This window comes from Aedes albopictus, chromosome 2 (genome assembly GCF_035046485.1).
Source record: "Aedes albopictus strain Foshan chromosome 2, AalbF5, whole genome shotgun sequence".
NCBI classification, from domain to species: Eukaryota; Metazoa; Arthropoda; class Insecta; order Diptera; family Culicidae; genus Aedes; species Aedes albopictus.
The window spans coordinates 493,199,280-493,225,206 of NC_085137.1; the positions used below are offsets into that span (position 1 = coordinate 493,199,280).

Here is a 25,927-nt window from a genome sequence, read left to right on the forward strand (position 1 = left end):
ACTTGATACGATGCTATAAAATGTATTTTTTTCTCACGATGAATAAAGTTATATCGGTTTGACAATTTTACCCATATAGAGGAAAATAAGTCAAATTTACAATATCATACAAAAATTATTTAATGTGTTATTCTTTCAATCCTAATAGGCTCTAATACTTCTAATCAGAGATATCTTAAGCACAGAAGCAGAAAATCTTTGGGTATCAACACTAAAATTTAATGACATTGATGTAAAAAATTTACATTTTTTCAAGAATGATCCAAAAACTTTCAATCCATGATAACTTTTTTCAACGTTCAAAAAGTACCTATGTTTTAATGACATGAGAAACATCAATGTATTGTTGATAAACGTTCAAAAGTTCATTAAATTCGGTTCACTGGTGTTTGAGATATGACAGTTCAAAAATAAGTTGTCTAAAAAATAGTGTTTTACGAGAACCATTCTAGCTTCGCGGAAAATTAACCAATCGAGCTCAAAATTGTACCAATGATGCACATACAGGGGATAGACAAAATGATCGGGACAGGCAAAATTTTCACTTTTAAAAAAATGTTCAACTAGCTGTAACTTTTCAAAAAGTGCATCAAATATTCTCAAATTTTTACTGTAAGTTCATCAACTATTTGTGTATCAGTGGTCCAAATTTGGGAAAGATCGGGCCATTCTCCACGAAGTAATAAAGATTCTTGGAAAAGGTAAAATTATCCGATAGCCAACTTTGAGCTGTTATATCTCCGGATTCAATGAACCGAATGCAATGAAATTTTGTCCATTTATGACTTGTATAATGAGCTATGAAAAACCGTTGACACAACCTAAAATTCTTAACACAGAAGAAAATTATAACGATTAGAATATTTTTCTAATAAAACACCAAATTATCCAAAATTTCAATGTCATTTCAAAATTCAGGATGCAAATTATAGTTCATTTAGTTTCCCTCTAATTGACTTATATATAAATGTGTTTTGAAGGAAAGTAACAACATAGCCGCCAATAAATTGAAAAAGTAATGGAATACATATTTAAAATAGACCAATTTGCTAAAAAATCGTGAAAAAAATAAAAACGCTATAACTTTTTCTCTTGTTAAAAATTTCAAGTTAAGTTAATTGTTTTTCAGAGATCATTATACAAGTCATGAATGGTCAAAATTTCATTGCAATCGGTTCATTGAATCCGGAGATGTAGCAGCTCCAAGTTGGCTATCGGATAATTTTACCTTTTTCAAGAATCTTTATAACTCCGCGGAAAATGGGCCGATCTTTCCCAAATTTGGACCACTGATACACAACTAGTTGGTGAACTTACAGTAAAAATTTGAGAATATTCGATGCACTTTTCGAAAAGTTACAGCTAGTTGAACATTTTTTGAAAAGCGAAAATTTTGCCTGTCCCGATCATTTTGTCTATCCCCTGTATAGTAGGTGAACAAACAGTAAAAATGAGAATTTTTGATGCACTCTATGAAAAGTTACAGCGCTTTGAACTTTTTATGTGAGAGAAAAAAAAGTTGCCTATCCCAAACATTTTGACCACCCCCTGTAGCTCGATCCTTCCTCTAAATTTTTTTTTTTAATTTCTTTGTATTTGTGAATTTTAACTAAAGCTAATTCTTCACACGATTCCTCTAACTGTGTATGAAACAATTTTGAAAATATTGCTTCGTTATTTAATAAAAAATCGAAAACTAAAAAAAATGAGGATATGCGTCTAGTTTCGCCTTAAGTTCATCATTCATTTTCGACCAAATGGCGTTCGGCCTGGAACCAGATACCTGTGGAGATTCCTAAAAGAAATTCTTGAAAAGTTCTGGAATTATTCCTGGACTAAAATCCCTGCTGAAGCAACAACTGAAGTTGTGTCTGGAGGAATTCCTGGAATTATCCTTAGGGTATACCTGAAGGAATTCCCTTAGATATATGTTTAGGAGGTTATTCTAGAAATAGGAGGAGAAGGAGATAATTTTTGAAATGATGCAACGGAAAAACTCCTGATGAAATTTCTAAAGAAATTTCGTAAAAGGAAGTCCTTGAATAGATTGCCAATGTACACCCCCCAATGGAGGAGTAAGGACGTATTGGTAGAGGATGCTGAAATTTATAAACATGAGTAACAAGCATTGATTTTACCATGACATCACTGTTATGTTCGATTGTTTATCCCGGATCCTGGGACAAGGAAAAATGCCTTCAGTGTGATATTCGTTTATTTTAATTGCGCGTTTTATAATATGAGCCGTGGTTTCGATTAACAATGGATCAATGAAGCAAACTTGATCCTACGGCTACTGTGGCGCTATCTGATCATTTCATAGCGGCCGTTTTAGTTATTTTAGTGATTCATTCTCTTGCTAGAAAAGAAAATAAGTGGTAATACTAAAATACCTGAAGACATACACTGACACTTGAATGAATAATAGCTCCTTACAGTTTGCAGCTCACATCACCTCCGTCCCAGTCGACCATTCCATCAGAAGATGGAAAAAGTCTACCGAAGCAGAAACAACCTGCTTACGTCAGCCGATAAATTTCACTTCCTAGAACGAAGATTCTCTCCCCGCAAGATAATTGCGTTGTGTTTCCACCTAGAAGGGGCATGGTGAAACGATATTTAACAACCAAGCGTCTCCACTCTCCATTTATTTTATGATCCTTGGTAACACATGATGTTACTTTACATAAGAACATGAGATGATAAGGTATTTTTTACCATTTACCAATGATTGTACCAGTAGTGTACTTCCAGAAATGTTCTGCGTTTGGTCATTTACCCCATTGATGCATTTCGAACCACGTGCCCATAAAAGCCTTCCGCCTGACAACGACACTCGCAACAACGGAGAGTGTGTCGTGCGTATCAACCTATCTAAGCATAAGTAGCAAAAGCACACACCCCACAATCGCTCTTCGCTTCACAATCTAGCAACTTCCGAACAAGAACCATTCTGGCACAATTTCCGGGAAAGCTCCTTGCTCCTCGGTTGACCCCCGCCGCCATTTAACCACCGCACGTAGGTACGTTTTGTACGCCTGACGTCAATCGTCTCTGAGGGTTCTGCCGCTGCCGCCGCTGCTGTTTCTGATCGAATTGGCCCAATTTGTTTTTCTCTCAATGCAAACCAAACTTGCGGTGTGGGAAAAGCAGATAGAAGGACGTAGGGGAAAAGCGGGTAACCCCGTCAGGGTGGGTAAGCCCGTCACCCCAATGATTCTACCAGAAAATAGTTATTTAGCAGCTTTTTGGCCACACACCTTATTTGTTTTTACCATTTTTACTCTTTTGAGACACTTGATACCAATATTGACCTGTCAAACGCGAAGAAAATAAACAAAACAAACGCATACGTTGTTGCACCAACGGTGGATGTAATTTTTCGTCGGTAGAATTTAGCCTCTGGATTACAAAACAAGTACAGAAATTTATTTTAATCAATCATGTATTCTCAACTGTACTATTCTTTAGTGCCAAGATTCATCGAACGGTCAGTTTTAACAATTTTTCGGAAATTACGGTGCAATTTAGGAAAAGTTTGCTTTTCGGGTAAGCCCGTCACTCATCGGCGAGGATCATTTCAGGAACTCTTTTTGGGATTTTTTCGGGTATTCCTCCAGGGATTCTTCAAGGAATCACCTGAGGGCTGGCAAAATAGAATCATGATTATTTTTATCTAGTTCAGTTAATCGAGGCGCAATGACGTTTAACGCTTTACGGAGCCGAACGTTATATCAAGCTAAAAGTTACGATATATCGATGTATGACCGTGTGTGATGGGTTCGATTTCCAGTCGGTCCAGGATCTTTTGGTAAAGGAAATTTCCTTGGCTTTCTTGGGCATATACTATAGAATATCTTCGTGCCTGTCACACGATATACACAATACAAATGTCATTGGCTGAGACAGCTCTCAGTTAATAACTGTGGAACTGCTCATAGCACAACAATAACAACAGGCTTTTTTCAGTTGGAACGTAATGCCAAGAAGAAAAAGAAGAAGAGAACGTGCGAGATTTTTTAATAGTATGTACTTTTTACAACGGTACAAAAGGTTAAATCATAGGCTGTTCTTTCCAGTTACACTGATGTACATGGAGAACAACGGCATGATCGCTTAAGTAGATTTATCCTTATTTGGCATTCGGCCAAACCGAAAAATGACCCTTTTTGTCAAATGGATTTTGGCCAATCGGCATTCGGCCAATTGACATTCGGCCAAATGGCACAGAATGAAAATTCTCATTTAAGAAAAATTACTATATAACGAATGACTTCTGGAAATATTGTATGTGTCGCATATACTGTAAAATTAACGATTATAGGGAAGCTGTTTCATATAAAAAACGACTGGTTAGAATAATTGGTAAACCATCACAACTCATCAAAAACATGTTGGAAACATTTTCAAATTAAAATCTTCAAAAGTATCTTGAAATAAAGGTATGACGGACTTACCCCATAAGGGTGACGGTCTTACCCGCACTGCATTTACAACATCAATATTTTATATGTTTGTGTTATGTACATAATTCGGTAGAATAAACATATTTTGAAAATTTTAATGCACAAACCTTATAAAATACTAATGAATCAAACATTCTGCGTAGTCAAAATATCAAATTAACTCTTACATTAATTTTGAATAGTCCCAGTGCTTAAGGTGACGGGGTTACCCCTTCCTCCCCTATATTTAATTTTCCCGAAACTCACACAAATAACCAACTGAATGGCAGTGGAGAAAAAAGTTTCGCACATTTGTTTGACGAGGATATGTGTCGCAGTCGGTGCTAAGACGGCGTCCGTCCGCCATCGTCTCGGAGAGAGGTCACTCCTTCCTCACTTGTTTTGCACTTCTCTTATCTTTTCCTCGAAAGGGGGTTAGTCTGAACCATGTGCCGTTGTTTCTAGTGGAAGATTTTTTCCAGTTGTTTTGCGAGTGGAAATCTTTTCCAAAGAATCCCCTCCGGAGGGTGTAGAGTGGAGTGTGCACTGATCTGTTTGCTCTAATTGGAACGAAAAGGACAATTGCTCTCTTTCTGTTGTTATCCAAACAATTGATTGTTGGGAAAACGTTTGGAAAAAGCTTGAGGGGTCTTGCACAAATTAGAACGGTAGCAAAAACAAGCGTCGAAATGTTGCTGTTAGACGTTCTCGGAACATGTCCTGATCATTATATCCGTTATATCCTTCCGTATTATGTTACCATCGGGATGCTGGGCTCGCTGTAGAGCGCTGCGAGCTTGTGATTCATCTTCGTCCGAAACACATTGCTCTACTTCATACCGCCTAGATATGGTTCTCAGCATGTATTTCTTGAACACTCTACAACTGCTTGTGGATGAATCCTTATCGAGCATGGATCAAGTCTCATATATACTCTAAGGTCATGCCGGATCGCAGGTCGTATTAACGTACTGTTTCCATTGATAAAGCGCCATCGATTTTTACGACACAGGTTGTTGACAGTCGTTTGCGAGAATCCGAGGCTTCACAATAACCACCAGGCTTTTGTTGCTAAGCGTTTATGGCGGGTAACAAATTGAGCAGATTTCTTCCCAAGCAGAAGGAAATAACAACAGCATACAAAAATGTGTTATTTTGACAAAATAACTGAGTAATGGAAAAAGTTATTTTCATGTTATTAACATAACAAATTATGATATAAACTTGACTGTCATAAGCGGAAAAATAACAAAAATCATAACAAAAAAATGTTCCTGGGAGACCAGTTTGATAACATGTTCTGTTAGTTCGATAACAACATAATAACAATGAATTTGGGAAATATTTCAATAACAAATTTTGTTATTTTAAAGTTATTGATAACAAACCGAAAGCAAAATTAGTTATGATATCAAACTAATAACAAAGTAAATAATAATGCTATGGTCTTTTTCCATTTCGGCAGGTGTACCTAATTTTGGTACTTGCCGCGGTGACTTGATCAATTTTATACCTAATTGGCACACGATGAGTTACGTACAGTATCTAATCCTATAAAAAAATTTAAATCAATTGGTTTGAATTTGGCTTAGTTATAGCTTCAAGTGCCCAAAATAGGTACACCTGCCTAAATGGTACAAGGCCCTATACGAATAACAAAATAAGCGTTTAGAGCACATAAAAAATCATTGCTAAAAATTACAGAACAAAATCAATTGAAAATTACACAACGAAAAAAACAAGATGAAAAAATATCTAATAATTCAAGATGTACAAAGCATGGCTTGCTCACTGTGAGACGAAATAAAAAAATATGAGTCTAAGTATTTGTGAGTAATTACAAACTCATCAAGAAAAATAACATTATGAGGTCCACTATTTTGAATATACTAAATACTAAAAAAGGAACATAAAACAGATAACAATTATCGAAGTGTTTATAAAATAATAAACTGAAAAGCTCTTTCAGTCCCAATTAGAGGAACTAACTAAATAGATCATACACACGGCATGCAATGGTATGAATGGTAAACAAAATCTCGAATGATGTAATTTCAAGTTCAAAACTTGTTATTGTTGTGCTATTGTTTATTAAATATTTGTTCACTCTCAATAGTATAAAAATAGCTAAATTTGTTCCATAACAAAATATATGATTGCCATATTATTGTATGGGTGTATACCAATAGCTTGATCATAACAAAATAAGATTGTCAAACAAAACATGTTATGGAAAACTAATGCCTTGATAAGTCAATAATAACAAAATAAGATATAAAAACAGATTATGTGATTTGATAATTATTAGTTTGATATTCCCCTCTGCTACCCTCTGTGTACCTACTATTAAACCCACACGAGAAAAAATACGTTCTGATAAACGTGAACAAACAAACGCAAATATGAGAACAAGCAAATAAATATACACCGTGAACTGGAACTATTTCTAGCTGTTAATATGGGCGTTCTAGAAACCGTGACATCTAGTTCACGGTGTACATTTCTTATTGTTGTTATCGTTGCTATGCATAGTTCCCGTTTGTTCCCGTTGCCGTGACTGAGAGTGCACGTATATCGGAACGGATTTGTTTGCGTGTAGCTTTTCGTGAGAAACCTTTCAGGGTGATGGCATCAGCTTGTCGCAGTTCTCAGCGATTTCCGCATGTACTGGATAGTTCACCCGAAACGCTTGCCTTTTATGCGCACCGTCCATTATCTTTCTAGCCAGTTTTGTCAACTTTCCAGGAAAGTCACCTTCAAGTCGACCTCACGGTATTTCTGGAGGTAAAGATCTGGTCCGTAATCGACAGGCCGGTGATGTAGTCGAATAAATAACTTCACACGAACACTGTAATAGTACTTTGTAGGTGACATCAGAATCTCTGAAGGTCTTCCATTCCAAATAGTCGCCTTTTTGTGCATGGAATAGACTACCCCTTCCTTTCACTCGTTTGGTAGATTTTCGGTTTTCCAGATCCTGGCCGTTGACCATTGAAGGCAGGTGGCCAACTTTACTTTCCCATTTTGAAATTTCCAGAGGAATTCTGGAAGATTTCTATTTCTATTCTCTAATTTGCCATTTCTAAAAAAAACCCCTTGAGAAAATCCTGGAGAAATGTCTAGCGGAATTTCTGGAGGAATTCCTGGATAAATGCTCAAAAGAATTGTTGAAAGAATCCCTGGGGAAATCCTGAAAGAAGTTTGTAAATAAGTTTCTGGAGGAATCCCTGAAAAAAAAACCTGGAATTTCCTGGAAGATTTTATGAAGGAATACCGAGAGGATTGTCAGGGAGAATCCTTAAAGGAACTTCTGATGGATTTACTGGAGAAATCTTCGGAGGATTTCCTGGAGGAATCCCTGGGAAAATCCTGGAGGAATTCCAGAAAAATTCCTGATTGTATTTCCGGAAGAATTTCTGAAAAAATCCCCAGAAGATTTTCTAGAAAAATTCATGGAGAAATTGTTGACATAATTTCTGAAGGATGTCCAGGTGCAATTCCTGGAACAAATCCTTAAGAAATTGCTGGAGGAATTCCTGAAAAAATCTTGGGGTAATTCCTGAAGAATTTTCTAAAGGAGTTCTTGAAGAAATTCTTGGATAAGGAATCCCTGTGGCCATTTCTGGAGGAAAAAATCGAAGAATTCTTGGTGGAATTCCTGGAAAAATTCCCGAAGGTATTCAAAGAGAAAATCCTTGAAGAATTTCTGGAGGAATCCCTAAAGGAATTGCTGACAAAATTTATGATGGAATAATTCCTGGAGGAATCCCTGAAGAAATTACTGGAGAAATTTCTGCAAGAATCCAAGGAGGAATCCCTGGAAGTATGCCTGGAAAATTTCCTGGAAGAATTCCTAGAAGAATTCCTGGTGGAGTTCTTGGAGGATCCCCTGAAGTAATTCCTGGAGAAATCTTTGGAGGGATTCTTGTAGGAGTCTCTGGAAAATATCCTTGGAGGAATTTTTTGAATTCCTGGATGAATTTCTGCAGGAATTCTTGGAAGAATCCCGGAAGCAGTTTCTGGAGGAATCTCTTGATGAATGCCTGGAGGAAGTCCTGAAGGAATGCATTGATTTCTTGGAGGAATCTCTGAATAAAACTTGAGCAAACTGAATAAATCCCTGGAGGAAATTCTAGAGGAATGCTTGTGAGAATTTTTAAAGGAATCTCCAGAGGAATTTCTGGTGAATCTCTAGACGAATTTCTAGCGGAATTTCAGGAAGAATCTCTTAAGGAATTCGTAGAGGAATACCAGAAATAATCCCTGAAGAAATCGCAAATGGAATCTCGGACAAATTCGGGAGGAATCCTAATAAGAGTTTCTGAAGAAACTCCGGAAGGAATTCCGGAAGCAATTTCAAGAGGAATTACTAAGAGAATCCCTAAACACATTCTGGAGGAACAACTGAATCAATTCCTGGAGAAACCTTAAAAAGAGTTCCTGGGAGAATCTTTGGAGGATTTTTTTTAAATAAGTTGTTCCAGAAAGAATCACAGAAGGAAGTCCGAGTTAAGCCCTGCAAAAGTTCTTGGAAGAATTCCTGGAGGATAAAAAAAAAACCCAGGAGGTGTTGGCATATGCAAGAAATAGTAGAACTGTATTAGTTAAGGTTGTAGATTTTTGGAGGATCGCAGCAGGCGCGCTATAGCAATCGAGGAAATTGTCATTCCGTTCTTGCTCGTGAGAAGTGAACAATAAAGCAAATTTACTGTTGCAATACCTGTTTTATTCAATAAATCCAACAGGTTGTGGGCCCAGCGACAGGTAAATTGCACTGGTAAATAAGTGAAGTGAAACGTGGACTTGTTGAAGAGCGAATTGAAGTTTTGGTGAAGAATGATGGATCCCACGAAGCTGAACTTCAAACGACAACTACGAGATTTGGAGGATTCGTGCTAGGCAGTTTTTGACTAGAGATGGACTCTGGTCACTGGTAAGTGATGAGCTGCCACCCGAGAGGCAAATTACAACAGAATGGGCAACGAAGAACGAGCTGGCATTGCAGACCATTGGATATTTGATGGAAGACTCGCAGTTGCGTATAATCCAAGATGCTGAGACAGCAAGGGATGCGTGCGAAATGTTGAGAAGCTATTACGTGAAGGATTCTTCCGTCAACAAAGTCGCGCTGATTAAAAAGCTTTCGAAGATGGAGCTTCCGGAAGGAGGAGGCATGTGTAGGCATTTGATGGAATTGGAGACCTTATTCGAGCGAATTGAAAATGTTGGGTGTCGACTAGATGAGGACGTAAAAGGAGCGTTTATGCTGGCCAGCTTACCGAGTTCGTATGAGAATACAGTGACTGTGATTCAGGGCCGAATGGAAGTGTTTCGAGTCAACTTCGTCAAAACCAAGCTTTTGGAAGAGTTCGATCGGCGTAGGGAAAAGGTGAAAACGGAAGAGCAGACATCTGACCAGACCGCCATGGTTGTAAAAGCAGCACGAAAGAGCCAAAATTTCAAGCGCTTGTGTTTTGCTTGTGGAAGCGCTGATCATCTGATGAGAAACTGCAGTATTTTGAGCAACCTGAGGAGAGAATCTTCCCAGTCACATGAAGGTAAGCGAAACACAAATTCGGCTAGATCAGCAGTGGAGGAAACAAAGGGGCATGTTTGCTTTGCAACAATTCCACGAACAACGGAGGACGTTTGGTACCTTGATTCCGGAGCATCTCAGCACATGACAGGTCAGGCAGCAAACTTGGACTGGCACGCAGAAGTGGAACCGCAGAAGGTTATTCTCGCTGATGGAAAAGTCTGCATTCAAGTCGATTAGGTATAAGGGACATGAAAGCAGCTAAGGGCGATGGTACCACAGTTCAGATCAGGTTAGACAAAGTAATGGTCGTTGATGGATTGTCGGTTAACTTGATTTCCGTACCAGCTATTACACGAAAAGGGTTCGTAGTGTCGTTTGATGCAGATGGGTGTAAAATCTCGAAAGATGGAAGGCTGGTTGTAACAGGAGTCAAAGAAGGGGTATATTATCGGATTGATACCATTAACGTATGATTGTGAAATAGGAGGAGTGCTTTGTATTTCTTGAGGAGCAGTGTTGGCATATGCAAGAAATAGTAGAACTGTATTAGTTAAGGTTGTAGATTTTTGGAGCATCGCAGCAGGCGCGCTATAGCCAGCGAGGAAATTGTCATTCCGTTCTTGCTCGTGAGAAGTAAACAATAAAGCAAATTTACTGTTGCAATACCTGTTTTATTCAATAAATTCAACAGGAGGAATCCCGGAAGCAATTTCTAGGGGCATTCCTAAGGGAATCCCTAAACAGTCCCTGGAGAAAATACGGGATCAATTCCTGGAGGAGTTCCTGAAAGAACTCCAAGAGGAACTCCTGAAGGAATTCTAAAAAGTGTTCCTGGGGGTATCCTTGGAGGATTTCTTATAATAATCCATGGAGTTGATCCTGAAAGAAACACAGAGAATATTCCCGGGTGAATTCCTGGAGGAATTCTTGAAGGAAAACCTGGAGGAATCCCGGAAGCAATCCCATGAGGAACTCCTTAGGAAATTCCAGGAAAGCTTTCTTAACAAATTTCTGGAAGAATTTCTGTAGAACAAAAATTTTAAAGGAATCTATGGATAAATTCTTGAAGGAATTCGTCGATGCATCCATGCAGAAGTATTTGTAAAAAAATCCTGAAGGAATCGTGGGAGGAATTCTTGAAACATTTCTTGGAACAAACTCTAAAAAACCCAGATTAATCCACCTAGTGGTGATAGTGCCTTTCTCGTCGGATATGTACTCATAAACTTTTCTTCGACGTTAGCCAAAATGTTCCTGAATCCTGAAAACACTTTACACTAGCAACAATTTTAACAAAGCCATCATCGATTTTCGAAACTTATTGATGATACATATTCCGATGTTATGTTCAACAACAAAACAGAGCAGAAAAAGATCAGACCTCTCAGTTGACTGCTTGACCACCTTAACCCTAGGGCGCTGTCCATAAACTACGTAGACTTTTTTTTGGCCATCTCAGACCCCCCCTCCCCCCTCGTAGACTTTTGTTCATACAAAATTTTCGAAATTTGTATGGAGCGTAGACTTTGGCCAGACCTCCCCGTCCCCCCTTAGAGTCTACGTAGTTTATGGACAGACCCTAGTCGTGTATTGGGGTCATTGTGACCCCATTCCATCCACTACGGCAGCGGGGTGAGCGTCAGCTAATGCTTGAAGAAGGTTAACTTTATTCACAATCACAGATCACTTTGTGATCTTCGCCAATGTTTATTTCAGCACACTTTAGGCTATATTTTATTATCATTGGTAACACGATTCATGTAAAATTTGACCTTCCTACGAGGAAAATGCAGAAAATGTAGATTTTCCATTAAAATTTCAATCGCAATGAGAAGAGTGAGGGCTCAACCAGCCGCACCCAAATTGTGAGCAGTAATTTTAGAAGCATAAGGAGATTGGAGATTGAAAAACTGTATAAGGTTGATGCGATTAAATTATATTTTTATATAAAACGTTGATCCATCCTACTATACATTTACACCGCAGGAATCTGAAATGGTGTGATTTGAAGAGATCGCTTTGGTCACGATTTCGTTCTCTCGCATATATGAAGACTTTGATCATTTCTAAATTTATAATCTTACCCAACGTTAACATGCTATCAAAAAAGCCACAATTTGATTTATCGCTTTGACATTTATTTTGTTAACCTTTATAATTCCGCTATTTGATGTGCAGCTTGCATGGGTTTGGTTAAATTTTACGTTTGACTACTTCCGGCGGGACAGTTCCAGGATTCCGGTTGTCTCAAATATGGTCTTAGACTATGTTTTTGTCAACTGTTCATCACGTGACCTGAAAAGCCGGAAAATGATGTGATTTGAGGCTATTTTCTTGCTAACCGTTCGGCAAATTTTTGAAAATGCCGCGATTTTATGTATCGCATGCATGGTTTTGGTTCACTTCTATCAAATCACACCCGCAACCGATTCCGAACTACTGTGGCCTGAGACTATTTTCTTGTTGACCGTTCATCAGATTATTAAAAACGCCGCTATGGTTTAGTACCTTTCTATATTTTGCCACTTCCGACGCGTTACTCGTCTTGTCACCAGTTCTGGAACACTACGGTTCTCCCAAATATGGTCTGAGATTATTTGTTGGTTAACCGTTTATCTTGTTACTGAATAAGTCATCGATATGTCGCATGTATTGGTTCTCTTTTACATTTGATCATTTCTGGCGGGACACCCGTAATCAGTTCCGTAACACACTGATAGGGCTTGCGTCTATTTTCTTGCAACTGTTCATCATGTTACCTAAAAAGCCGTGATTTAAGGTATCGCATGCATGGGTTTGGTGTCACTTCCGGCCCGGAACCGGTTGCGAAACACTACCGATAGTCTCTTAAATAGTCTGAGCCTATTTGCTTGCTAAAGTATATTAGGTTATCAAAAAAGCCATGGGTTTGGTTCAAATTTATATTTAGCCGCTTTCGGAGGGAACTAGTTTCGGCACTACTGGCAGTCCATAATGTGTTCTTAGCCTACTTCCTCAATAACCGGTCATCAAGTTGTCGAAAAAGCCGTGATTTGATTTACCGCATGCAAGAGTTTCGTCAACTTTTATATACGGTCACTTCCGGCGGAACACCCGGAACCGGTTCTGAAACACTACCGGTTCATATAAGGTCTGAGACTGTTTTCTTGCTAACTGCTCATCAGGTTATCGAAAATGCCGTAGTTTGATGTGCCGCGTGCATGGGTTTGGATCACTTTTATATATGACCACTTCCAGCGGGACATCCGGAACCGGTTCCGATACACTGCCGGTTCAGATATGGTCTGAGTCTTTTTTTATGCCAATCTTTCATTGGGTTATCAAAAAAGTCGCGCTTTGATATATCGCATGCATGGATTTGGTTCACTTTTATATTTGGCCACTTCCTGCGGGACTCCCGGAATCGGTTCTGGAACACTACCGGTTCAGATGGTCTGAGACTGTTTTCTTGCTGACTGTTCATCAGGTTATCTAAAATGCCGCAATTTGAGGTATCGCATGCATGGATTTGGTTCACTTTTATATTTGGCCACTGTCGGCGGGACTCCCGGAACCGGTTCCGGAACATTACCGGTTCAGATATGGTCTGAGACTATTTTCTTGCTGATTGTTCATCAGGTTATCCAAAATGCCGCAATTTGATGTGTCGCATGCATGGATTTGGTTCACTTTTATATTTGGCCACTTCTGGTGAGACTCCCGGAACCGGTTCCGGAACACTACCGGTTCAGATATTGTCTGAGACTGTTTTCTTGCTGACTGTTCATCAGGTTATCCAAAATGCCGCAGTTTGATGTGTCGCATGGATGTGTTTGTTACATTTTTATGTATGGCCCCTTCCAAGGGTACTGGTCCGGAACACGTAAATGGCCATAACTCCGGAACGGCTGGACCGATCCGAACCATTTTCAATAGGAAACAATGGGACCAGATTCCGCGTCGAATGAATCGTCGGTCATTAAAATCGGTTGAGGTTTACTGCCAAAAAGTGATGTGAGTTTATTTGTACACACACATACACACACACACATACACACACACACACACATACACACACACAGACATCACCTTAATTCGTCGAGCTGAGTTGATTGGTATATGTGACTTGACTCTCCGAGCCTTCTATCAAAAAGTCGTTTTTGGAGTGAACATATAGCCTTTCCAGTACACTTAGTGTACGAGAAAGGCAAAAACTATCTGAATCATGTAAGATGCCCATGGAAGAATTCACGAAGGAGAAACTCCTGGAAAAGTCCCTTGAGAAGATTTTTAAAGAATCCCTGGAGAAGTTCCTGAATAAATGCCTAAAGGAATTTCTGGAGGTTTCCTTGAAAGAATTTGTAAAGAAATCATAGGTATTTTGCTCTTAGCATGGCGTTTACTTGAATTGAATACAAGTGAAAATTCGTGTAGCAGAAGCACCGTAGCACATAACTGCACTCTATAGCAGCATATGATTCTACGAAGTCCTTATTTTTCCCTACCGGAACCGGTTCCAGCATATCTTGGACATTTGGCATGCTGTTTTTGTATTTCATGAATAAACATCACAAAATTTTACCATTCAACCAAGCTTGTTATTTGGTAAAACTCTATGATAAGATTGAAGTGATTCTCTTGGAGAAATACTTGGCAAAATTTCCTGTGGTTCCCATGAAAAAAAGGTTTGATAATTGTGGATTAAAACCTCAATTATTATAATAGTTTTTTTAATTTTTTTTCCTGGTACTCTTAATTATTGATAATCTTTAAGTTGGCTCGAATTTAAAAAAAAAATCTGGCGGCCAGGGGGGTCCCATCCTCCCCCCCCCCCTTCAACCCCTCTGGCTACGACCAAGCTATGTTTTCTCTTGCCCTCGTTCGATCAACGATACAAACAGACGTAACACCTGCGAAATTTCCATCGACCACGCTTTTAACGATCATTTTAAATTTTCATAGTTGTGGCTTTCACAACCAGAGGCGCGTGCATCGTTTTTCTATGCGTTTGACGTTTCACACTAGCGCCTTCTGTTAACGATATTGAACAACACAGAGATTCGTGCAACTTTTCCACCAGGTGATGGTAGTGTGAACTGGGCGATGGATTTCCATGAAAATCGTTCAAGGTGTTACGTCTGTTTGTCTGTGAATATAACCTACATCATCACCAAGTGTCAGTTATCCGGAATGTATCACCTTTTAAATTTTGTACAATGTGGTCTAGCATCTATGAGGATTTTCTGAGAATTTCTTTGTCAATTTCTTGAAAATCTATAATTATAAACCCAAGAGAAAATCCATCCCGGTAACTGATTTCAAGTATTGTAATTATTAAAAGATTTTCTACACTCTTAAAAAAATAGGAATTTACACGTGATGTAAACCATCAACGTACGCAAACATTTCATGACTGAATGGCAAATTAAATTTTGACTCAATTTTACATCCATCGTGTAAGTTCGAGTTGGTTGCACAAGATGTCAACAAATCTATCTTACCGGATAGGTAGAAACAGTTTTACATTTATCGTTTGTCTCACAACTCGGTGCTACAGCCGAGAGGTGGCACACTCAATCAGCGGAACAGAGTTCGAATCCAGTTCAATGTTTTACTGACATATGTTTTATCTCTCGACTTTATTTGTGAAAGAAGACGTAATTTGTGTCAAACGGGCCGCTCCTTTCATGTGCATCCAAGTGAACTAAAATTTACATGATTTTTTCTAAGAGTGTAGTTTCAATAAATTCGTGTTTCGATCAATTCATCAAGAGCTCATTTCCAGTATCAGTAAACAAATCGATAGATGCCGACCCAATTACTTGACATTTCACAAACACTTAACTCATATTTCTTATCATCTAGTTTCAATCTTCGGATGTTTTGCCCCGAAAGGTTATCATGATTGGAAGCCAATCAATTTCAGTCGGACCGTTGCGTTGGTTACAGTTACTCGATTCAAAACTAATAATGCTACATTGCAGTTCATGATGCAGTCAATTTCCAGCCAAAGAACCCAATGTAATCCAGTGCGCTTTTCACGGATATAGAATAACGAACTTTGGGGTTTCCTTTCGCAACACAGCTTTGCTCTCAAACAATTTTGAGCTCTCTTCGTTATTCGCCCAGCTCTAATTAATTCCATTACTCGCATGTTACATACAGCAGCAGCAGCAGCAGTCGCTGAAAGCCATCATTCTTTTACAAGAAGTAAAAAAACTCTAGGCACAAATCGTCTGCCACTGCCATGCCACTCCAATGCTTGCGGACAACGAGCTTCATCGCTTTTCATACTTTTCCTTTTCTCGCTTGACATGGCAGCAGCAGTAGCAGCAGTCGGCATTGCTGTGATGGTTGCGAAATCCCCAAAGGTGACACAGTTTCAAAAGGAAGTGCCTCAAACGGTTTGCAATGCACTCTCCTTCTCCCATTCAGCGACGACGACGACGACGGGGGTTTTGCCCCATTGCTGCTGCGGAGCGCACATTTTGCCTCCCTCGACGCGATTGTTGGTCCTGCTTTGAAAGCGCGACCCAATGAAAAGAATCCCTCGCCAGCCATACCGTTTTGATACCTACCTAGACAGAGCGACCGATCCATTTCAGTGAAAACCCAGCCATCTCGTCGTAATTCATAAATGCTTCCATACGCTTTTTTTCATAATCACTCCGCCTAACCGTTTCCTTTTCTCTCTCGCCCTCTCTTGTGTTTGGTTTTAATTGCAGAAATCAAATAACCGCAACAGTCAGTCGCTGTCGGCATCGTTCGGTGCGGGTGGTTCCAGTCCGAATAATGACATCTACATCGACGACGAAGGCCTCGAGGGTTCCGGAAGCAGAGGAGAGGTAAGTGCTTGGGGAGTTGCATTGAAACCTGTGATCAATTAAGACCGTATTAATCTAGAAACCATGGGTATCGAGCTGTGTGCTCGTAGATTGAGATTCTTAATATTAGAAATAGGGATTTTTTTTTATTATTGTACAAATTTGTACGATGGTTCTCAGAATTTAATGATTTTTTTATTCACAGCACTATGGGCCAGAAATCAAAATTTCGCGACAAAATCCAAAAAAGTTGTTTTTCTGATATCAATTAATTTTCATATTTAGATGATTGTTTGGGCTATGTTTGATTATATACCGACTTATTTTTTTCGATTTGTAACATAATTGTACGGTTTATTGTATGGAGAAACTTCTTATAAGCGAAAATTCTCGATTTTAACCAATATTAAGAAAAATGTGATTTGTAATGAAAAATGTACCCAACAAATATAACGCATACATTTCCTAAAAGTAAACTTAGTATATTTTGCATATTTGGTGCACAAATTGCAATTCTTTTAAGTTTAAAAATAAATTTTACAATATTTACTCAAATTTTACGGTTTATTTGCCAATGTGTTCAAAAAGTAGGAGTATTCGACCGTATTCGACATGCAACCGATCTAGAATGCTAGTTTAGACTCTTCTTTTTCGAATGCTTCCGGACTTTTTTGCGGGAATTTGCGGGAAACCAAGTTAGAGTGATTTTAGTGCTTGCTTTAATTTTACAATATTTCACGCTCTGCTTTAATAATCATCCACTTTTGCCATTACGACGCAATGACTTTATGACTTGCGAAACAATGTACATAGCAACAAACAACTATCATTCTGGAAGATTTGGTTTCAGATATAAATGTGATTATAAGCTTTTAAATCAAGACCACACACTTACTCAAAGTGCAAAGTTTCGATGTATCAACCCGTGTGATCAATTAGAATTTTAAATTAACTCAACGTACATACATATGCACAGATGGATACATTATTAATGAAATTAGGAACAAATCCACAGCTCAAGTGAGATTTTAACTCACGACCCTTATATGCTACACAAGTGCTTTACCAACTTAGCTACCGAGCCAATCAATGACAGGGCATTTTAAATATTACAAGTAAAATCAAATATTTCCATTTATCGCAAATATATTCATCCCACTTGTACATATGTACTAAGAGCGAGCGTAATTTATTTATTGTTCAAATACCGGCTCCGAGTCATTTGGCCAACTGTCATTTGGGTGATTGCCGCTTGGCCAAACGCCATTTGGCCGAAAGGGTCATTTGGCCGAACGCCATTTGGCTGAATGCCGATTGACTGAAGAAGAAACGTTCGTGCCACTGTTCTCCACGTCAGTATAACTCAAAATAATCGCCCATGATTAAAAGCAGGAAAAATCTCTGATAAAATTTTGACAGATTCAACGCCAACTAATCCCTGAATTGTAAAACAAGAAAGAATAGTCAATGGTTGGAGGAAGGAAGAGGGAAAAAATAAATGATGATCAAATTGGCAGCTATAATGTGAAAAGGGGTCTCTGAATTATTTTGAACATTATTCGGCCAAGCGGCATTCGGCCAAATGCCGGACATCTGAAACATCTGAGCAGCGGATTTTTTCACCAAAAACTTATCCATATATACATAAATTGAGCTTATAAAAAATCATAATTGACACAAATTGATGTACCGAAACTTTGCACTTTGAGTGTGTGGTATTGATTTAAACGACTACAATCACAGTCTGAATATCACCTGAAACGAAATCTTCCAGAATAATAGTAGTTTGTTGCTGCCACAGTCAGTGGTGAATTGAAACATTTCAAGTGGTGAATTAAATTAGTATGGGAAACTAACCGATTGCAGTACCACGAGGTTGCCACTTGTGTTGCCGATTTCAAATGGTCATTAAATTCCTTGCACAATTTCGGATGTCTGTTCTCTGTGCTCTATCTTGGTTTCTCGCAAATTCCCGTAAAAAAGTCCGGTAGCATCCGAAAAAAAAGAGTCTCAACTAGCTTTCTAGAGCAGTTGCATGTCGAACACGGTCGAGTACTCCTACTTTTTGAACAAATTGGCAAATAAACCGTAAAATTTGAGTAAATATTGTAAAATTTTAATTTAAAATTAAAGATATCGCAATTTGTGCACCAAATATGCAAAATATACTAAATTCACTGTTAGGAAATGTATGTGTTATATTTGTTAGGCACACTTTTCACCACAAATCACATTTTCCTCAATATTGGTTAAAATCGAGAATTTTCGCTTATAAGAAGTTTCTCCATACAAAAAACGATACAATTTTGTTACAAAACAAAAAAAAAATCAGTCGGAATACAATCAAACATAGCCCAAACAATCATACATATATGAAAATTGATTGATATCAGAAAAAAAAACAACTTTTTTGAATTTTGTCGCGAAATTTTCATTTCTGGCCCATAGTGCACAGGTAGGGTTCATATATATATGAACAAAAAGTAAATTGAAAAAAATCAGGGTCGCTTAATTTTAATACTCCAGCGGATAGCAAACATTTTCCACAGCCACCACCTACTTTGAAAAATCATAACTCAAGAACGAAGCATCGTAGACACATTTTTTTGTGAAATCATAAGCAAACTTTCTCACCAATTCAAAAAAAAAAAAATACAAAATAAAAATTGTTTTCCACTGTTGAGGAAAATCGGTTGGAAAAGTCGGATAAAATATATTCGAAGATTGGAAAATTCCCCAAAAAAAATATTTTTGAAAGGTAATTTTATAAGTTATATTCTATAAAATGGTCAATAGTGTTTTTTTTCTGTTCTTGAGACCAATTTTGGGAAAATTGTCCAGATGTTGGTTGATTTACGACCGTCTCTATTATTACAGGGTGTCTACTACCTGGAAAAACCTGGAAAACCGGGAATCCTCAGGGAATTTTATTTAACTGGAAAAAACCTGAAATACTCAGGGTATTTCTTGAGTACTCAGGGAAATTTTACTCCGATAAAAAAAAATATTGGGTCGTATGAACCTGGTAGTAAAAATCAATTTAGAAATTTCGCTACAAGGATTTTTTCCAGAAATTCCGTCAGAATTTCTTTCTGGAACTTCTTTAAAAATTCCTACTGGAATGTCTCCCAGGATTTCTTATAATATTCCTTCCGCATTTTTCACGCTATTTTTCTTGGTATTCTTTTTTGATTTTTTTTTTTCCGGAAAGGTATACTTCCGGATTCCTTCCAGGATTCCTGAATTCCAACCGGTTTCTCCTGGAGTTTTTCACGGGGATGCTATTTCTTCCCAGAGTTCCTCCAGTGTTTTGCTCAAAGAAATCTTCGTAGGATTTCTACCAGAATTTATCCCGAATACTTTACAAGAATATCTGTCGGGATAAATCGTGGAATTTCTTTCGGCACTCCTCACGGAAATTTTACCCGATTCCTTCCGGTGTTCCTCTTGGGACTTTCCGAGAGATCTTCACAGAATGTCTTTCAGAGTTGCTAAAGCAGTTATTCCTGGGGTTTCTACTAAAGTTCCTCCAAGGGTTTCTGAAGGAGTTTTCACGAATTTACTGCAAGAAGTCCTCAAGAGATTTCTTTCATTTTTTCCTGTGATATCTTCAAACCCTTGCTTTGTGCTTTCTTCGAGATGTTCTTCCTGGTTTCCTACAGGAATATGTTAAAAGTTTTCGCGAGGTTTATTTTGAAGTTTTCCTGAGATTTTTCTCGGAGTATCTCCTGGAACTTCTCTCAGAAGATTCCTTCCGATGTTGGTCATGAGATGTCTCTCAGAGTTTTTCTTAATTTACCCTGGATTTTCTCCTAAGATTTTTTTCCAGAGTGCCTTCTGGGATTCCCACAAGAGTTATTGCTGATATTTCTCATTGAATTCTTCTCTTGCATTCTTTCAGAGCCAGGCTGTTTCTTGTAGTTGTACCGGATTTCTTGCAGTGCTCCACCTGAGAGTTTTTACAGATATTCTGTGCATTATTCCTAAAATTCTTCCCGGAATCTTTACCAGAAATTGTCCCGAGATTCTGGATACTCCTTTAAGGATTTCTCCCAAAGTAATTGCAGGGATTCTTCTACGGGTTTTTCTCAGAATGTCTCCTGAGATAACTTACGAAATACCTTATAGGAAATTCATGGAAAAATATTCGAGGGAATTCAAATAAAATCTTGCGAGAAACTCCGCTAAGTGTTATTGAAGAAATCTCGACAGGAACTTCAGGAAAAACCTGCGGAATAATGAGACATCTCGAAAAAAGTTCTAGGTAATAGTAATCCCGAGAAGAATTATTAAGGACATCCAAGGTGGAATTCTGAAAACCTCATGGAATCCTGAAAGCAGCTGCGGACGAAGTTCCGCGAGGAAAACAAGAGGAATATTGGAAAACAATCGGTATAAATTCAATAGTTTATGGCTAGCTGTCCCGGAAAACCACTAAAAAAGACATGGACACTGGCTTCAGTCGGCGGCTGCACCGATTGAACGAAACTTAACACGGAGTGGCTACGGATACGAAGCTATTCTCGTGAAAAATTTCATCGCTCGGAGTGGAAATCGAACCCTCATCCACCCGGGCTCTAACCGCATGGCTACGAGGTTTAACCAATGACAATCTTGAAGAAACTTTGAATAGTTTTGGATAGATCTTCAGGAGGAATCCAACGAGAATCTCTAGAAGTATATCGGAAAACCTTTGCAAGAAATATCGGGACGTACTCAAACAGATATCTCGTGTGAAAGAATCCTGCGGAAAGCCAGGAAGAAACTTTGGAAGAAATTCCAGAAATTATGCTCAGAAATCTTGAAAGAATTTTTGAAGAGTAGGGGAACTTACGTATTTTCGGCAGTTTTGTTCTCTTCGTCGTGGGGGGTTTTTTGAAACCTGTTGAACTCAAAGTTGGCATCAAATCCTTCCCAACCAAGCTGAATATGATCAAGTTTCAGGCAATTTGGCCTGCATAAATCCCTCATGATGAAGAGAACAAACCTGCCGATGATACTCTAAGTCACCCTTTATAATTTTTAGAAAATTTTGGTTATTTTTTAATTATAAACTTGCAAAATTTCATCTGAAAAAACCTGGAAAACACAGGGAATTTTATTTTGAGTTATGAGTAGAGTGTATTAATTTGCACAAAATTGGTCATAACTCAAGAACGGAGAAAAACCACTTCTTGAAAATTTTACAGGATATAGCTTATGTAATTCCCTTCCAAAAATATTTTTATGGGAATTTTTTCGGACTTGTTAAAAAATATTCCGACTTTTCCAACCGATTTTCCTTAACAGTGGAAAACTTTGTGGAAAACAGTTTTTATTTTGTACTTTTTTTTTTGAATTGCTAACAATTTGACAGTTAAACATTGTGTCAACGATTTCAACATGTAAATTTGGAAATCACTCAAAGGGGCTTTTCCCCTCTTACAAAATTAAAAGTTAAAAATAAATAAATAAATAAATAAATGTGTCAACGATGCTTCGTTCTTACATAAGTTATTATTTTTCAAAGAAAATGGCTTCTTCTTCTCTAGAGATTGCTTCAGGGATTCGTGCTGAGATTTTTACTGGAATTCCTCCTGAAACACCTCTATTGATTATTCGAGGGATTTCTCTAGGTATTCATTCAGGCATGTCTACAAAGATTTCTCGAGGAGTTTCTTTCCGTTTTCCTCCAGGAATACCTTAGATTCCTCTAAATATTCTTACTGGGATTGCTCTAAGAATTTATCCATGAATTTCTCCTAGAATTGATCAAAAAATCCCTTTTAGAATTCCTTATTTTTTTTTACACAATATTCAACATACATACATTGACATTAACCCCAGTGAGCTTTAAGCTCTTTCAAGGGGGCTTAGATGGCAAAAACTATAATAAATTGATTGTAGGTGTAGGGGGGGGGGGGGGTTAATATAATAGGTAAAATTTTCCCCAAACTACAGAAGCTATCTGTAAGCAAGAATGAATGCTTTTAATCTCCAATACGACGATAATTCAGCTTGCAGACATACAGGAATGTACTTTTTTGAACAATTTTTATGAGTTTTGATCGACTAATGCAAAGAAATGCACATGTTGTGACGATTATTAAGGATTATTTGATATAATGTGATAACTCAAAACACTCTCACGTTTGTATATCGCAATGATCACCTCCATCTGCTTGTACTAAAGCTTGCTGGAGATATATTCTATCATATACACAAGGATAATTGCAAATTTTCAATGTATGACAAGTGGTACACATGGTGCGCACTTATAATGTTAACTTGCAAAATAAAATCACACTGGTGTTAAATTATGCGAACACATGATATGAGTGATTGCAAGAGAGACTAACGTCAAATCATGTTGGAGTCTTCAGCACATATATTACTTGCATTCCAACGAAAAATATTGCAGAAGACAGCTAAATGATCTGACGTTTTATTTTTTGTAAACTGTTGATTCTGAGAATGGGTGTATTGAAGCGACAGTGGAATTTGATGTTAAAAGTTAACATTATGATTGAACACCCGTGTGTACCACTTACAATACATTGAAATTTTGTAATTATCAAAGTGTATATGATGGAATATACCTCCAACTAGCTTTAGTACAAGCAGATGGAGGTGATCATTGCGATACACAAACGTGAGAGTGTTTTGAGTTATCAGAAAATATAAATAAATATGAAATAATTCTTAATAATCTACACAACATGTGCATTTCTTTGCATTTGTCGACCAAAACTCATAAAAATTGTTCAAAAAAGTACATTTCTGTATGTCTGCAAGCTGCGTTATTGTTGTATTGTAGATTAATAGTATTCGTTCTTGCTTACAGATATTTTCTGTAGTTTAGGGAAAATTTTACCTATTATATTAATCATGAAAAATAAACTCGCCCCATATCACCCTAAAATTGATAAAACTCATGTCAAAATTATTTTGACATGTCAAAAACATCACAATAGCATAAACCAAGAAGCAAATTGTGTGAAAATTTGGCGAAATTTTGAAGTTTCAGAATTAATTGCTAAGTGGATCTTTTTTTCTATCATACCCAATTTTTAAGTAATTTTCCCAATCTTATCTGAGTTCGCTGTATTCCTCAAAAACTGAATATTTTTCAACATAGATTACTAAAACAATGTAAAATGGATGTAGTGCATTTATTGAAAGATATATTTTATCATTTTTGCATGTAGTTTTCATTAGAAACTGAAATCACTATATGGTGGATCTTTTTTTGTGCCGGTCACTGTACTGGAACCGGATCTAAACCCGTACTGCATGTTATATAAGATGTTATGATGATCGAAAAAGTCATTAATACGGGTAACCAGGAGCTGCTCTATTATTTTGTTAAAAATTATCAGCACAGCAATCAGACAATAATTTTCAGCATTCTTCCTATCTCCCTTTTTGAATATTGGAACTACTCTGGCCACCTTCAGAAATTCTGGATAAACGCCTATTTCGATAGATTCGTTGAAAACATCTCGTAGTAACTGGGCAAAGTATTGGTGATGATATTTTACCAAGTCTGCTGGAAAGTCATCTGGGCCTCGCGCTTTATTTGATTTAAGTAGGTTTATAAGAAGTATCACCTCGGATGTAGACGCTGGTCTTAAAAACATAGATGCACTATTTACTTTTATAGAGTTGAACTTCAAGATGTCCCTATCAGGTTTAATTCTGGAGGCTAGGTCGGATCCAATGGAGCAACAATATTCATTAAATGCCGCACTTATCGTGGCATCACCCACGAGTTTTTGTTCATTCCGTTCGAGTTCTCAAAAGGGTCCACTGTACGCACACTCAGGGAGGGTCCACTATAAGCACCGTCGGCGGCGTGACAGCTAACATGGAAATCAAATGGGGGGTCCACTATAGGCACCAAGATATTTGTAAATAATCCGATAATGGACCCTGGTGGTGTCCATTATAGGCAACATCGATGCGTATTTTCAAATGCATATTTCACTGGAATAATTGAATAATGTTGTATGATTGACGGTCTTAACATAAAGAGGGGACGTGAAAAGTACCCACAATAATTACTCTAGAAATTCCCAAAGATATGCCTACGGTGAAATTCCTGCAGGAATTTTTCCGGAAATCCCTACAGGAGTTTCTCCGGAAATTCTTCCAGGAATTCCGCTGGAAATTCTTCCAGAAATTCCTCCAGAAATTCCTTTAGAAAGTTCTCTGGATTTTTTTCCAGGAATTCTTCTGAAAGTTTCTCCAGAAAATCATCTGAAAATGCACCCAGAAATTGCTAAGAAATTCCTCTATGAATTTTTCTGGAAAACCAGGAACTCCTCTCGAAATTCCTCTTGCAATTTCTTCAGGAATACCTCTGGAAATGCCTCCAGTAACTTTTATGGAAATTCGTTTGAAAAATCCTCTGTAAATTCCTCCAGGAATTCCTCTGGAAACTCGCCCAGGAACTCCTCTGCAATTTTTTCCAGAAATTGCTCCTGGAGTTCCTCTAGAGATTCTTACAGGAATTCCACTGTTAACTCCTCCATTAATTGCTCTGGGAATTTCGTCAGGATTTCCTCTGGAAATTCCTTCAGGAATTCCTCCAGGAGTTCTTCTGAGAATTCCTCCAAGAATTATTCTGAGAAATCCTCCGGAAATTCCTCCAGGAATTTCTCTGGAATTTCCTCCAGCATCTCCTCTGGAAATTCCTCCAGGAACTCTTCTGGAAATTTCTACAGAAATTCCTCCAAAAAATCCTATGAAAATTCCTCCAGGAATTCGTCTGGAAATCCCTCCAGGAATTGTTCTGGAAATTCCTCCAGAAAATCCTCTGGAAATTCCTCGAGCAATTTCTCTGGAAATTCCTCCGAGAATTGCTCTGGAAATTTGTGAAGGAGCTTTTCTGGATTATTTTTTTTCCAGACAAAATTTAATCAACAAAATTTCTCCAATTCCCCATCTCCAACCTCGGCCATGACCAACGCTTACCAGATCTGTTATCATCTGATTGGCCCACCTTGTATGCAGCTTGAACACTAGTATTGCAGCGTTGTTCTTCGGCATTCTCACAACATACCATGCCCATCGTATCCTTCTAGCTTTTGCCATCTTTCGAATGCTAGGGTCGCAATACAGAACTTGTTGGTGGCATGGCTGGGAATTGAACCCATGAC

General features: G+C 38.0%; 1 protein-coding gene across 2 annotated transcripts in view; it reads left to right on the forward strand.

Moving 5' to 3' along the window:
- The window catches only part of LOC109423344 (syndecan), a 158,350-nt gene that overhangs the window by 83,027 nt on the left and 49,396 nt on the right, over positions 1–25,927 (forward strand). For both annotated transcript variants that reach the window (XM_019698290.3, XM_019698291.3), the window contains exon 2: positions 16,689–16,808. In XM_019698290.3, coding sequence (XP_019553835.3) covers positions 16,689–16,808 — 120 coding nt within the window. The remainder of the gene's footprint in view (positions 1–16,688; positions 16,809–25,927) is intronic.